General features: G+C 42.2%; 1 protein-coding gene across 2 annotated transcripts; it reads left to right on the top strand.

The window, feature by feature from the left end:
- Positions 1 to 7614: 7614 nt before the first annotated feature.
- IFT27 (intraflagellar transport 27) lies at positions 7615 to 15002 on the top strand. Of its 2 annotated transcripts, none has more exons than XM_010585397.1 (7): positions 7615 to 7753; positions 11172 to 11251; positions 12318 to 12377; positions 13042 to 13101; positions 13992 to 14109; positions 14421 to 14530; positions 14742 to 15002. In XM_010585397.1, the coding sequence occupies exons 1-7, from the start codon at positions 7720 to 7722 to the stop codon at positions 14838 to 14840; spliced, it is 561 nt and encodes a 186-aa protein (XP_010583699.1). In that variant the 5' UTR covers positions 7615 to 7719; the 3' UTR covers positions 14841 to 15002. The 2 variants fall into 2 exon arrangements, with proteins under 2 accessions (XP_010583699.1, XP_010583698.1); XM_010585396.1 differs by having other exon boundaries at positions 7692 to 7753; positions 12318 to 12378; positions 13004 to 13101; positions 14742 to 14912.
- The last annotated feature ends 811 nt before the right edge of the window (positions 15003 to 15813 follow it).

Genomic DNA, 15813 nt, shown 5'->3' with positions numbered 1-15813 from the left:
AGATTTAAGTGGTCAGTGCATAAAGAACACATTCTTTTATTTATAAATCAATTGCAAATGAAAATGAAATTATATGGCATGCATTAACACACCAAAATTCAGCTGTGGTTAAAGCATGCGCTGACATTCTTGTTCTAATACCACCCAGGAACCATTGGCAACACAGACACAAGAGCACAGGCTTTAGCACATGCCAGTGATTAAAATACCTCCTCCAGGGCCTGGACTCTCATTGCTAACATGTGCTTAAACCTGAGCTGCTGCACCTTCATTCTGAGAGAGCATTTTAGCAGATTCTCTTTTCCAGAGAGATACACTCTTCAGAAATCCCACCACTCTCTAGGGCTCCAACCTTTAAAACAGCTTTTCTCCTAAACAAGAGAGAGTGAAGCCAAATGTGTCTAAAGGGGGTTAGCTGTGTGCATGAGAGATCAATCATCAAAACTTTCCCAGACTGCAGGATCTCCTAATGTGGGAGAATTACTTCACAAGGGAGGAAGTACAGTTCTGGTTAGTGCTCTTCTGGTTAATAAAGTAATAAAGCTTAACAAAGGTTGATACGCTTTTAAAGAGAGAAGTTAATATAAATACAAATACCAGAGTCCCTTCTCCAGCCACCAGAAAAATAGATGGGACTGCATGAGCTACAACAATAAATGGATCAGAAGATCCAAATAAAACTACTGAAAGGCATGTAACAAGCCTATGGAACATGCAGCTAGAAAAGATGTTTTTTTCACAAACTCATTCAATCTTCCACCTAGGAAAATCTAAGTGAAAGGATCTTGTCAGTGTCTGAATCGGAATGCCGAACTCTTATTGCAACAACAGTTCTTAATTCTAGGAGATGCTTGTCTGAGCAATTAATGGTTTATGTACAAAAATACAGTCGGTTTCACTGATGTTACAGTGGCACAACACTGGCATTAACAAACGGATACATAGGCCTTCAGGTGTGTAAGAACACAGTAACTCCCCCAACTTTACCACTAGAGCTTCCAGACAGGTCGTAAGAGGCACAGGACCAGAGGTCAAATGCTTAACTGTTGGTTACTGGAGGGAAGGTCCATGGGTTGCTGAAAAGCCAAATGGTTCAGAGACATTTTCAGGTTTTGGAAACGTTGCCTAGAAGGATTTTTTTTTAATTCTAACATTTGAATTGTTAACAAACTCCACCTCCTGTATTTTCATAGTGCAATGCAGTTTAAAAAAATGTATCACTAGAAAGATACTAAAATATATAGGTAATAGCAAATTATCAAGCACTTATTGCTGTTTTAATATAAAGAGGAATAAGAATTATGTGGCTGTGCTAATTTTGTGCTTCCTTCTGCAGATGAAGATTTTCTGTCTTAAAACATTTGCATTCCGCCCCCCCCCCCGCCCCAAAGTAATTTTCAATTCTGCTGGATACAGCACAATTGCATCTACTCTTTCAGCTGCAATGGGTTGTTGAAATTGAGCTATTGCCCAGCACCTGCTCTTAGTCAGACAGCTGAAATCAGAGGTTAGGGGAAAAAATAAAGATTTTATGTCATTGTAATGCAAGTCTCCTTTTAGCTTTGCTGCAGTCAGTGTTCAATTATGCTCTGTAACAATCTCCATTACTAGAGCCAGTGTTTTTCTGTTCCTCTCTGCATGTATTAACTTTCTTGTTCACACGTGATAGCCTTCTTAGCAAAGCAAAGGTGTCTTAAGAGACATTTGCCCACAGATTTAATAAATCTACATCTTTTTTAGCCTGTTGAGGATCCTAGGGTTCAAATGTATCTTCATTTTGAATGTTCCAAAGGAAGATAACTGATACAATAGAACTTAAATTATTCCTCACTGAAGGCCTGATAGGTCAAAATTAACCTGAAATTTCATCTAGTCTACTGAATACAAAACACAGAACACGTAACAATTGAAGACTCCCACATAATTTTTTTTCCTGGGTGTATCCTATTTTTAAAAGCTCAGGATCCTTCTCATTCAGAATTTTTGTAAGTTCACTGCATAGCCCAGATGTTTAAGACTTCATCAGAAGCAGGAACCAAGGCCCTAGGTCTGTAGGAAGAAAGCTACGAAGACTTTGACCAGCAAGACTGAGCAGCAAATGGGAAGGAAGTAGCTGGTGTGAACAGCTACTGGGAATGCAGGAAGGGAAGCCTTGCTTTTGAAGTAGGAGAAAGCAACAATACATGCACAGAGAGCTCTGAGACAGGGGCCAGAGGGTGAACAACACAGAAATTCAGGGTCTGGGACTTGGGGGAAAGGAAATCCAGAACAGGAAGGATTGGAGATGATTAGAGGAAGGATTTGAAAAGCTTAGAGCAGAAGAGTTTTTATTATAATATAAATACATTATAATAAATTGACCTTGAAAAGAAGAGACATGGATAGGGTGGAAAAGTTTATGCCTAAAAATTAACCTGTTAGAAGAGTGGAGATGATAGAAAACAGAGTGTTGTAAACTCTTGAAAATTTAATTAGGAGTCTCAAATATGTCTCTTCTTCCTCCATTAAACCTTCAGGTGCTGGAGTCACATGGCTGACTCAGTTTTCAGCAAGGGGAAAAAAATTCTAGACGTCATGCCTGCAGAGAAAACCTTGAACATTCACCTCCTAAAACCACAAATAGAATATAAATAAAAACATAACCTGTTATTAATAAATCTCATGAGTTGAATGTAGTCTGTCTTACAGTTCTTAACACAAGATATAGCATCAGTGTAAACCTAGGAGCTGCTTTCTAAGCAGAAAGCAGCTAGAGATCCAAAAAAAGATTCCCAGCTGATATTATAGTCATCATCACCACATAATGACTGGCATGCTGGAATTATGGGTAGCTCATTTAAAGATGCCATGTATTCATATATTCTGTATTTGACAGATTAACCCCTTCCCCGTGAAGCAGAAGCATACTCAACGCTCACTTACCAGCATCCAATCACCCTTTGCACGACTCTGCGCAAAAGAGCATGACAATGATTGTTCCAACAATAGCATACTCACAGCTGGGAAAGGTTCAGGCCATGCACAAAGCCACAGCAAGTCCTCAGCCTGTCACAGATACTCCCCCATGAAGAGATCTATACAACAGTAAGACTTTCTGTATGAAGTTCCAGATCCCTGATCAACTATCCACGTCTAATGCTTTGGGGTATATTGTTAAAAACTAAATAAAGATTTAGGGTTTGTTCCCAGCACTCTTCCTAGCTTCCATGTGCAAGAACACACAAATAAAGATTCAAGCTGGAATTTTTCCAGACATACACAGAATAATTATTCCTCCAAAATTCTCATCTTTATCCTTGCGGATTCAAATGCATCCTTCAGAAATCTATCCCTCATTCCATATTAATCGGAAGAGAGGACATAACAGTTACAATTAGCATACTTCAACCAAGTTTACAGCCTTGTAGGGGTACCTACCCTACATCTAGTAATTTACCACTTTTCATTAATGCCACAACTGCCATTCATTTCTAACTTCCACTTTCCCAACGTAGTAGATCAGAAACAACTGACAGATATGCCGGATCAGTCAGAAGCGCTGTTGTAACTGCCAACAAATCCTTTGGCTGATACAACCATTTCATAATCATCTTGCATTTCAGTGCACCGAGCCTCAGCCAAAAAGCCTTCGTATCTGTGTCTCAGTCCCTACCACAAAAGAACAAACTCTGAAGACCTGGAACTATAATGCTGTTATCAACAGTGATACAGAAAGCATCCAAATTCATACTTCTGGGCTAACAGCCCCACTCTGAAGAGAAACAAAAGGCAATTTTGGGGGATGCCAAATGAAGTCACCCTCAAAACAGATCAAGTTTCTATTTATTCTACTGGTTGGGGAAACTCTAAAGAACAGAAATCTACAATAAAATTTACCCATCCATTCTTGCAGTTTTCAAAGCTCTCCAGACATATGAGTAAACACTTGTAGTCAATTCTGTAAGAATCTATACAATTTCAAAAGCTGCATGAAATGTGAATATTCATCCATTTGCAAGATATTTCTGATGTTGTTTTGTCACACTGTTTCATTTTAGTAACATAAGATTTAAAAAACCCTGATGAAATGCTTTGTATTTAAGAGATTTCTTCCAGAAAGATCTACTCATTCCTTTCCTCAACATTAATGCCCTCCTAAGAGGCATTGCTTACTTGAAGGAAAGCTACATGACTTCCTCAGTAGCTTTTATTAGGCAGTACATTCAAGTTACAGGTTGTAACATGCTCAACCCTGAACATATCCAGAATGTTTGCATCTATACATGAATAACTATAAAAGCAAGTCCTAGGAATATTAGTGAACTCTGCATCACAAAAATCACTTTTTAACCAGTGAAGGAGACAATGAAGTGACCTGCACAGTGCCCAACAGAATCTGAAGCACAAGCCATATATCAATCTAAAAGACTGTATGACCTTGGTTTAATCCTCATGGTAAAGGCTTACCTTGCTTCTGAAATTCCTTGCTCCTACTGGAGCTGCAGTTCCACTATCGCTGCCTTCTGTAGCCTGATGAAATGCGAGCCACACATAGACCCGTGCAGTTTAACTGCTGTTTTGTGACCATTGCCTAGACGAATGTGACTTCAAATTTCAGGGTCTTGTGGCCGTCAGGGCAACTTATCCTGCTCACACTAGCGAATGGGCGCTTCCCACTCACAGGAATCGCTTTATTTGAGGAAGAAATGAAATGTGTGAATAAAAAGAGTGCTCTATTTCTCCTTAGCTGGTAAATACAGGATTTAACCTAATAAACACTTCTCTAGGGTAAAAACATCATCCTCTATTGTTGGGGTTTTTTTTAAATCCACAGGGTTTCTCTTCCCCTCTTTCTCACATATTCAAGATGAGAAAAGCTTCAGTGAGCACAGCTACCAGATTCCAATTTATTCAGCAGCAACCCCTGTGGACTGCTAACCGCAGACTGTGTTTCTGTTTGGATTACAAGGTGTGGATAAGTAATTCCATCCTTAATCTATCACTGTCAATGCCAGTAAGGGAACAACTTTTACCTGCGAGAAGTCAGGCAGAGGAAAAGATTGAGATTGGAAAAAAAAAAGCGTGGGGCAAAAGGACAGCAGAAATAGAGAGGACACAAGTCCATTAAGAGCTCTATGTGCAAGTGCATGCAGAGGTAACTAGGAAATGAGGGAATGGGACAAATAACCAGGGTGCTAATAGGAAAGTAGCAAACAGAAAGGAGATAGCCAGATTTCAAGCAGAATTTTTCAATAGCAATGAAAAAAATCTCACTTCCAACATAATCTATGCTTTCTATTACACGGATCCCAGTGTAAAATGGTAGAGATGTTTGCAACCTCAGTAAATGCTGATGGATACTACTACATTACAGCCACAATCAATAAATCTCAAGTACATCATAATGGAGCCTCAAAGCCTTTGCATACAGACCTGTCAGTAAACTGGGACAATATTACAAATAGACAACAAAGGATACTGCAAAGATCACAAAAATGGAACAACACAGAGATAAAGGAACTTCTTGGAGGATGGAGTGGAAGGCAGAAAAGATGAAAAAGGAGATAAGCTATTTAGACATAAGTGATGGAGAACATCAATAACCGCACACCTGGTTTATATGATGGAGGATTCAGGAATGGAAGAGAAAACAGTGAAAGCAATAATGAGACCAAGGATTAATCTTTCTTTTCCTTTTTAAAGGAACCCCTAGTAAGTGACTCCATCACTATACTTCACTACAGTCATCATCTACAATTAAAGTCTCTGCCCACTCAGGCTAGAGAAGTCCCTTCCATATCTTTATAACAGAAAAAATGTTTTTTATGTGCATATAAAAGACTCCCTTGATTTTGCTATAGGTACTTATTATTTTTATATTATTTGCTTGCCTGGCTACATATCTGGCAGATAGGTCACATAATCTCAAACACGTAAAATGGGTCATTCATACTAGAAAAGACCAAAAAAGCTGCCTTCTAAGCAGGCACTACCTTGTGGTTAAAATAAAACTTGGAAAAATTTACTTTCAACCAACTCTACTCTTGGAATGTCCAATCTTATAACCCAAATACAGATGCATTATTCTTTTCTTCCCAAGCTTACATACTGCTCTTCATAGCAAGCAGATTCTGTGCTCCACAGTAAACAACCTAAACTGTAGCCAAGCAAAGTTTATACCCTGAGAAAGTATTGGTTTTTATTAATGACACACTTGCTAACAGCGTAAGATCTTTCAAAGACATTGGAAGAAGGGGAAAAAACAGGAAGATTCACAGTCTGCTTTTTCAGCTCTAATCCAAACCCATTAAGTTTGACTTGGACTGCTTAAGGAAGACAGAAGATCAGTTTAAAGATTAAGAATACGGCATAGAAATAGTTTAAGAGTAGTCAAGGGAGATCTTAGTAAAAATATTTGAAAAAGAAGAAAAACAAATAAAGGAACCAACCTACTGCAGTGTGAAAGACTACAAAAATAACAAAGAGAAAAAAAAGAACAAAATTCTGTGATACTAAGAAGGCAACTAAGAAGTTGCTGAACAAGAAGAGAGGTCTCCCTGAGAGAACAGTTAACATAGTCAAAAGCAAGAAGCATGAACTGGAAGAAAGGATAACCCATCAAATGTTGGCCCAGGTTGAGGAGAAACGTTGCTCAATTTCCACACTGGACACACAGGCCTCATAAACGGGCTATTTTAGACATGCTGACCCAACCGACACCATGGAATTCAGATTTTTGGCCGATTTACAAACAGCAAAGAACAAAGAGGGGGCGCAGCTCCGACTCCCGCTCCGATTTGACTCCAGCTCTAAGCCCTGAGGTAAAAGTGACCCAAATCACGGGACTCCCACAGCCGCTGACAGGACACAAACCCCCTGACCTCTCCTTGTGTGAGCCCCACAGCCAGCCCGCTCCTCACACCTGCGGGACGGACGGACGGACGCCCACCTGCCGTTAACGGCCGACAGCGCGCGCAAAGCCCGCACCCCTCATACACCCCGCCCCGCGCCGTTAAGCCGTCTGCGCAGGCGCAGAGCAGCCCGCGCGGGGCGGGTGAGAGGAATAGCGCGTTCCCGCCCCGCAGGACAGGAGGGCCGCGGGCGGGCGGGGGGCAGAGGAGCGTGTGCTCGCGCGCATGCGCAAGGAGACACTCAGCCAGGCGTGCGGCGGAGGCCGCTTGCGCACGGACGATTGCATTCCGTGGGATCATAGGCAGGAAATGGCGGCTTCTCTCCCTCGCTCTCACTTGTGTTTTCCCTTCTGGGTGCTGCCGCGTCCCTATTACACAGCTCTTTGCCTGTAACTTTATTATTTTCTGCCCTGTCCGCAGTGGGTCAATTACGGCTCCGTGGTACGGTCCCCTGTGTTCTACCCAATAACAAGCCGCCTCCTGAAAACGTGCTTAGTTGCTGGGCAGAAACTACTCCGTTGTCCCCGTAACGCCACGGCGCCATCCGCTGAGCGCGGGGCCCCGCCTTAGCTACTAGAAGGGGCGGGGGGGTCGGGTTTGAATGACAGGACGCTTGGTGGGCGGGAAAAGACAACAGAACCAATAACAACCCCGGGTAGCATTGATGAGCAGAGCTCACAGCCAACCGAGCTGGGCGGGCGGTGGCCTCCTGAAGGAGGCGGGGCGCTCGGTTGCTAGGGCCGCGCCGTTGCTAAGGCCGCGGCAGAGCGCGGTGGCGGCAGCCGCTGCCGCCATCCCGGCCCGCCGCCCCCTTCCCCCGGCCGCGGCGATGGTGAAACTCGCTGCCAAGTGCCTCCTGGCAGGTGAGTCCGGCCCGTCCGGTCCCATCCGCCTCGCTGGCTTTAGGGGCCTAGAGCGGGCTCCGTGGGGTGGGGCGAGGCCAGCAGCGGGGGCGGCGCTGGGACGCCCGGCTCCCCTCAGAGAGGAGGGAGCCCCGGAGCGGGCCCGCGCCGGGAGGCGGCCTGGTTTCTCTCAGCTCCTCGTCGAGGGATCGCCCCGACGGAGAAGAGATGGGGAAAGAGGCGACAGGGGAGAGGTGGGGACCTCAGCTCCCTCGGGACGGGAACGGTGGGAATGGTGTTTGTCATTGCCCACCCCGTACCCTCTCCCTCCTACCACATGTGGAGAATCAAGAGCTGTGTTCAGGGAGGGTGTGAAGCGTAGTCGGACCAGCTTAAATGCAAGGACAGGATCTGAAAGAAGGAAAGGAAGGGGGGAAAAAAAAAAAAAGAGTATTTCTGCAGTGTGGAAAGGTGGGCTGAGGATGGGGAAAGTGTGAAGGGAGCAGGGTAGGCAGCCCAGTCCTGTCTCATACGGGAGGCTCCCTTTGTGCTGGAGGAAAAATTCATGTCAGAAATGGGGGGGATGATTTTGAGAGGGTGATGGGAGGGTAGAGTCTTAGCAAAGAGTAGAAGGATGAAGCATGTGCAGTTCACAGAGGCGTCTTTTTCCCCAAGCAAACCAGAGGTTAACCTGAAAAAAAGTGAGGTGAAGACACCAGTCTATTTAGTCAGGATGGATTATGGAGGTGCTAAAAGTAAGTACAGCTGACTGTTAACACTGCGGGAAGAAAATGTTTTCTTCTTTTTTTTCCCCTCCCTCTCCATTGAAGCTCTATGCAGCCTCAGCCAGAAGCACAAATCCATAAAACTTTTGTGTGCAGACAAGTCCCAGGTTTAACTCTTTGCTCCAAACCTGTTTTCTTTCATCCAGAATAAGATGTTTGCCTTTTTTTTTAACCTCAGAAGTAGCTAACCATCAGCTCGCACAAAGCCGGGTGTGATCTTTGGCAAATGCAAAAGAATTAATCTCCCTTGTGCCTCTGTTGACAGTTACTGTGGACAGCATGAGCATCTTGCCTGTCTTCTAGATTTGAAACTTACACATTGTTTCCAATTTGGAAGTTTCCAGGTCCCAAAACATAGGCTTTGCTTAAGTCTTTCAAGTTTTGTTGTTTAGTGTTACCAAAGGCCAATTCGATGACCCTTTTAAATTCATATAGGTTTTCTTTGGATGACCTAGTTATGTGCTTAATCCTAATGGGGTCCGGAGCTGCCTTTTCAATTCTGTTCACAATGCAACAGGAAGGTTCTGTCCCATATGTAGTTCTCCTAAGTGCTACAATAATATCCATGTATTATTAAAAATAATAAATTAATGAAGCAGACCAGGCAAAATAACTTCCCTCTTGCAGAATAGACCAATATAGTGAAAGAGACATAAGAGATGAGTAACCACAACAACCTAAAGCGAACAAGAAAATGCAATTAAATAGGTAGGAGCAAAAACATCAGAGATGGAACAGGAAACTCTTGCCTGCCTAAGGAAATGGTTAGGAAGAATAGAGTAGCTCACAGTATTGGGAGCTGCACCAAGGTCAAAGAGAACAACAGGGGAAAAGGGCTTTTATTAGCAAAAGAAAGTCTATTAACTTGACAATAGAAAACAATTCCTGTATTATCTCAAGGATGATTTACAGACACACAATAGAAGATATTATTGTTTAAGCTTACTATGGAGACACTCCAAAAAGGTTTTCATTGTAGAAAGACAGTTGGCAGTAGCAGGCATTTTAGAGACACACTACAGATTCTGGCAGAGTAACAGAAATATGGATGGAATAAATACTGTGGGATGCAGTACTGGCAGATGACACCAAACTAAATGAAAAGGGCAAGGAAACTTACTTTGAGAAAGTGTAGTGATGTAATGGGCTAAAAGGATGACAAAGAGTAAGAAGAGGGAAAGAACAACTGGGGCTGGCAAATTGAAGAAAGGCAACACATTAGTTAAAAATTTGCACTGGATGATGCCTGCACAGTTTGGAGCAATGTATGCTTCTCTATCTCATTTTACAAAGATGGATCTAATTGTCTATTGAAACACAGAATAGCTTCCACTCAGAACAGAGTGTTGTCTTCAGCACAAGCTTGAACTGATCAGGGAACAAACAAGCTGACTTACCAGATTTTCCTGTCTAAATATTATGAGCCCAACTCAGCTCAAAGTAAGTAAGCATGCTAAAAATGTTTAAACAAGAACTACATTTGGTTAATGCATCTAGGAGCAATTGTCACTATCCAAAACACCCTTCCTCCTCTATAATATTACATGAGCAGATAGCTTTACCAATTTCCTTCAAAACACCATCTAGGAAGCTGTAATAGGGTCAAAATATACCCATTTCTGGGCTTATGTATTAACAACATAAGGTAAAAGACTTGTATTCCAGGCTTGGCTGCCATGAGCGTTCCTTTAAGGGTAAAGCTAGAACCACTGAGGTATTTAATTCCTGGTTCCTGTTCTTTGAACTATCCAGGCTACTGAGACGGTATGTGAAGAGTGGATAAGCCCTTTGGGAACATTAAGTTAAGTCTTTGTTTTGCAAGGATTATGATATTTTTTCATGGAGTGATATGGGCATATGTGAATTCTGCAGTCCTCTGCCATTGCTTTGGATCTTACAGAGTTTTGTAATGGTGGGCCAAAGCAGGCAGCTGCCAGGTTTGCCCGAAATGTTGTGCAAGCTGTACCAGAAAGCCTTGGCTCTAGAAGAGCAAAAACTAAAGTCCTTTGGTTTTTCTTCCATATAGGGATGAATCAGCAGGTTCTTTCTCTCCAGCCAAGTGACGTTTGCTTCTTTTATGCCCAGGATGCAACTAACGAGCCACCAGCAGCATTGAGTCACCAAGAGTTGCTCTCTTAGCAGGGTCAGCAGGAAGAGTTCATCGAGGAATGTTACCAGCTTAAGCAGCTTTGTAGTATATAAATGACCTGTCTCTTCCCTAAATTCAGTATATAACAAGGATTTGAATCTGGGGAAATGGATAATCTAAGGAGAGGAAGTAGCTTCCTCTGCAGCCCAGTCTCCCTTATCACACCGTGTTTTTCTCTACATGACAACATACCTGGGAAATTTTAATTCTTAGGTAAAGGCTATAGGGTAGGCATGAATTTTAGAACAAACAGCAGTTCCATCCTGATCTGGGGGCCCTTTACTGTCGTACACAGAGCAGAAATCTGATGTCAACACCATTATGCATAATGGCAATATTAATTTCCTCACATGGGTATTACCTTTTAGATTGTTTTGTGCTTCTTGTGACAGTTATTTTGCCTGTATTCAGACTTACAGCATTGAAACTCTTATGGCAACAGAACTGGGGGAAAATAAGATTCTGTAAGATGAAACAAAAATCTTTTATGTTTTTGGTTTTGCAGGAGATCCAGCTGTGGGGAAGAGTGCTTTAGCCCAGATGTTCCACAATGATGGGGCTCATTTTCAGAAGAACTACACACTGGTAAGCATACAATGGGCTCAAACTGCTATCCAACACTTTTCTAAGTTGCATGAGAAAACTAAGAAGGTCTAGAACAAAATAAATAATATGATTTTAAGTTGAGGCATTCAAGATAAGGTCTTACAGGGTTTTCTTTCTCTTACACCCTAGATTCTGAAGAGAAACCATTTACTATTCTGTAAGTCTTTACATTACGTGAGTGCTGGTTTTGAAACTTAATGCAGAGTAATTTACTTAATTTTATAATTTTCCTGCTGAACCAATGTTTTCACAAGCTGTTGTGGTGTTAGAGAGCTTCCCTCTTTAGGGAGTGCTCTATGAAAAAGCATTGCTGAAGGAGAAAGCTTTTAATTCCAACTATTAAGTGTGCGTGTGGACAGTGCGCTTATCACTATGCAAACATGAAGATGTGCTGCATAGCCCCAAGATAATTATAATCTACAGAAACTGTTCCCAGATGAAGAGGATACAGTTTGCAGTCTTTCAGTGTGAGAATCAATGGTGATGACTAATCAGAAGCAGGATAAAAATAAAAGTAAATATAAGTAAAGTAAAAAAAGGAAAATATGAGTGTGGAGAAAAAATCCCCTAAAATATGTTTTTTCATTGAAATAAAGAAGGAAACCAGAAGTTAAGGATAGAAATAGAACAAACAAACAAGCTACAAAGCAGAATAAGATAAAAGGTGGAAGAGGCACAAATAACCTCAGTCCCATATGTTAGCTGATCACACGTTTGGTGCAAAACGTTGTAAGGCGTGCTTTAGAGCAGCAATGTGATAGTGAACGTAGCCCTGCAGATTTCAGCTAGTACCCTTAGTTACGTATAAGCAAATCTCTGGATGTTGGTTCTTCTCTGTCTTTTTCCTCCATCAGAGCAGATCTACTTGGCTTTGACATGTAGGTGGGAGTATGTTACCAGAGTTATGAGGAGGTCCCAGCAGTCTATGTTTGATGGGATTGTAATGATTCACAAGAATTGCCTCAGTCCAATGCATAGTTGGTATACAGTCGAACAGGCTCTTAAAAACTCCTCTGATCCTTGTTTTCCTGATTTTTCTTGACAGACAACGGGCATAGAACTGTTGGTGAAAGCTGTATCAGTTCCGGAGACAAGTGATAGTGTGGTGAGTTTTTCTGTGACATAAATTGGGTCAGAAAGACATCCAGAGCTCAAACCTCACTTCAGTCTCATTCTGGTTGAAGATCGCTCTGCATGTTCATAAAGCCATTAAGTTGCATTAAGGAAATGAGGCTGATCATGTACAATTGCTGATACTCCAGGGTTAGTTTTATCTTAAAAATAGAAGTGTTACATACTTTTATCCAACATGACATCTTAAACCAAAGCTGTTGCCAGCTTTGTTAAGAATCTGTTCTGTTCTTTAGGGCACTCAGGTTTAGTTCATGTTTCTTAGAACTACAGAAGCTGGAACTTACCTGTTAGGGTCTCCCTTAATGCCCTATACTCCCACTAGTGGAATGTGGACCACGTGTATAATTTTGTATAAATAGCACAGGTTACTTTCCTGCTCCACATATTCCATCTCCAGTAGGGATGGAAACCAGACTTGGAGCTTTGGAGGTAACCCTTTTATTGGTTATACATGAAAAATAGCTATTTCTTTTCTCATACTATCTGGAGTATTGTCAGTGCAGGGAAGTTGTCCCTTAGGGACACAACACTGCTGTACTGAATGCGGGAGTTACAAGTTCCAGTATTTACTTTCAAAACCTTTCCCTACACTGCATTTTTCCTGGCAAGAGCCTTCTTTCTGCTTCTGCTTTCAGGAATTCTTCATTTTTGACTCTGCAGGAAAAGATCTATTTTCTGAAATGCTGGAGAAACTGGTAAGTCTTATGTAACTGTCCTCTTCTTCCAAAGAAGTGCTTTTGCTTTGAAGATCTGAACTCCCCAGTCTGGCAGATGTAGCAAACTTTGTCTTCAGTGTAAATGGGAGCAATTACCTCAGTTGCCAATGCATCCTGTTCCACCTCTCTAAAACTTGTAAAAGTACTAGAAGAAATACTTTCCAGAGGAAGGAAAGCAGATAGTCATTCAGTTTTCTTACAAAAGAAATAGGAATGTTTAAAGGAGAATCGCTGTGTATGGTTGGTTAAAGTTATTTTTATTTCTTAGAAAAACTTCTATTTTGATGCTATGCCAACAGTGGGGTTTTTTTGTGTTATAGTGATGTGTTTGATCCAACAGGGCTCATTTTTGTCCTTGAGTATAACACTGCCCTTGGTTGTTTCCTTCACACATTTGTGTCCTTACCTGTACAGTTCTCTATTGTGTTATCTCATTTTGAGAGGTAGAATCAATTAATTGATGTGAGGTTTCATAGGATGGCTAAGGCAACCTAATGGTTCATTGCTCTACAAGAGGTAATTCCACTTTTGCCCTTGCACTATGTCTGGTTTGCAAGGGACCCCTGTAGAAGCCGATTCAGCATGAAGAATCAGCTTCCCCAGGGATCAGATGAGTGCCAGAGCCAATACAAATAAAGGAACAGGACCATGCAGACAGGAATGGGGAAAGAGAGCAAGACTACCTCTCCCAGTGCCAGCTATCCATTTAGTCAGCTCAACTGAAATGTGAAACCTCAGCCAGGGCATAGGATTCCTGTATGTTAGGCTTTTTATTTTTGTCTTAGCATCTGTGTTTGCCGTGTTCACAGACTGGCTGTTGACCACATCAGTTTCATTAGAGCTGACAATGTTCCTTTCTTGCTGTGCAGTGGGAGCAACCCAACGTCCTGTGCATTGTGTATGATGTCACTAATGAGCAGTCTTTCAACAACTGTGCCAAGTGGTTGGAGAAGCTGAGGGCTCAAGCAGTTGGAGTGCACATCCCAGGTAAGAAATGAGTGAGATTCTTGTTATCTGCTCCCCTCTTGTACGACAGCACTTGTTCCCATTGAGATGTGGCCTAGAGCATTTATTTTAAGCCAAGGGAAGGCATGGCTTCTTCCAACCCATTTGCTTTTATCACAAAGCAGATAAGGCATGAGTATGTTTCCTTTGTGGAACCTTTTCTAGGTGGTTGTAGACTGTTCTCCACGCCTCCAACTTTTTCAGCTACTTCTACAAATGTTGCAGCCTTTATTGCTAACAAGTCAGCATTTCTGGGTTGTTGTTTTTCCTGTTTCATGGTTTTTTTTCTGTAGGTGTCTTAGTGGGGAATAAAACAGACCTGGTTGGTCGTCGAGTTGTGGAGCAGAAACAAGCACAGGAGTGGGCTGAGAAACATGGCCTGGAATACTGTGAGATGTCAGTGGTGAGTATCTGCTCCTTCCACCATCTGTGGAAGTGGGTGTTTGTAAAGTTATCTTCTCTTTCAGGTAAAGAAAGATAATTGGGGGCTCTCTTCCACTTGTTTGTTGTCTAACTCACCCTCAGTTGTAGTCTCTCTTTTGTGAGGCAGTTAGAGCAGAAATAGTCAAATGCTTATTCCATCTGTCATTCACAACTTTCTTATTTCTTTACAGAAGGAGATGAAAAATTTTGAGGCCCCTTTCCACATCCTGGCAAAGTCATTCCACCAACTGTACAAAGAGAAAGTGGAAACTTTTCACTCACTAGCTTGAGGGCCATGACTGGTATGACTGATTTACCCTCTAAGCTTCTTCTAGAGCCCAGAATCCTGCAGGATGGAATACAGAGAGAAGAAAAAAAGATGAGCTATTTGCTTCTTTATGGTCATCTTCTGGTAATTCAAAATAAGCTAGAAATAAGCAAGTGGAAAGACACTCTTCTGAAGCTGCTACCTCAGCATTCCTTTCGTGTCCTCTAACTTGGTTCTCTGCTCACTGAAAGTCTGCTAGGTTGGAGGAGGCGGGGAGTAAAAGGGGAGGGCAGAATGGAAATTGCCAGCTCTTTGCTTTGATACTGTCATGTCTCTTGTCTGAACAGACTTCCTACTGCTACAGGCAAGGATTTAGAGGTTTGGAGAAGAAGAGAGGAAGCTGACAGGATGTTTTTCAACTTAAGCAGCCCAACCTTGATATGTATGTTGCAGGGCAGGACTGATTTGGCCCTGCTGCTTGGAAAGCATTTTTGGTAGGAGGCCTGTGCCCTAAAATTAACACATGGTGACTGAGATGTGTGGGGACCAAGCTGGATTTAGGTGTGTTTCTAGGAGTGCCCAGAGTTTGAGGCCTGTTTTACCAGTGTTATTCTTATCAGTTGCAGGACTGATAAGCTGATGACTAATATGTGTTTCTGACTTCTAGAATCTGGTTCCTTTTCTTCAACGTGGCTCACTTTCGCAGCCTGGTAGGAGCCGTCTTGCATCTGTACCGCTGTCACTTGGTGACGCAGTGCCCTCTGCTGGTCCCAGCGTTTCTCAAGAAGCTACCTCTCCTGAAGTGAGCAGGACTTCCTACAGTCACATCCAGATTGGCTTATCTGCAAAATGGGGTCAGATAGCAAGAATACCTCTCTTATTCTAAAGACGAGTCCAAAATTTAAAACAAATTATCTTTTCTTCTTCATGTCTTTGTCATCTTATGTGGTTCTGTGTCATTTTTCTTTTCGTCAGCTGGACTTGGCAATACTGTG

This window comes from Haliaeetus leucocephalus, unplaced genomic scaffold, assembly GCF_000737465.1.
Source record: "Haliaeetus leucocephalus isolate CR32 unplaced genomic scaffold, Haliaeetus_leucocephalus-4.0 Scaffold101, whole genome shotgun sequence".
Taxonomy (NCBI): domain Eukaryota; kingdom Metazoa; phylum Chordata; class Aves; order Accipitriformes; family Accipitridae; genus Haliaeetus; species Haliaeetus leucocephalus.
This window is presented reverse-complemented; position numbering and strand designations above follow the sequence as displayed.

Excerpts from the sequence above, each read along its gene's own strand:
- IFT27 (XM_010585396.1), top strand. The coding sequence starts at position 7,720 with ATGGTGAAACTCGCTGCCAAGTGCCTCCTGGCAG. Across the intron at positions 11,252-12,317 it reads TTCAGAAGAACTACACACTG|ACAACGGGCATAGAACTGTT; the intron begins GTAAGCATACAA and ends TTTTCTTGACAG. Across the intron at positions 12,379-13,003 it reads GGAGACAAGTGATAGTGTGG|TTTCCTGGCAAGAGCCTTCT; the intron begins TGAGTTTTTCTG and ends CTACACTGCATT.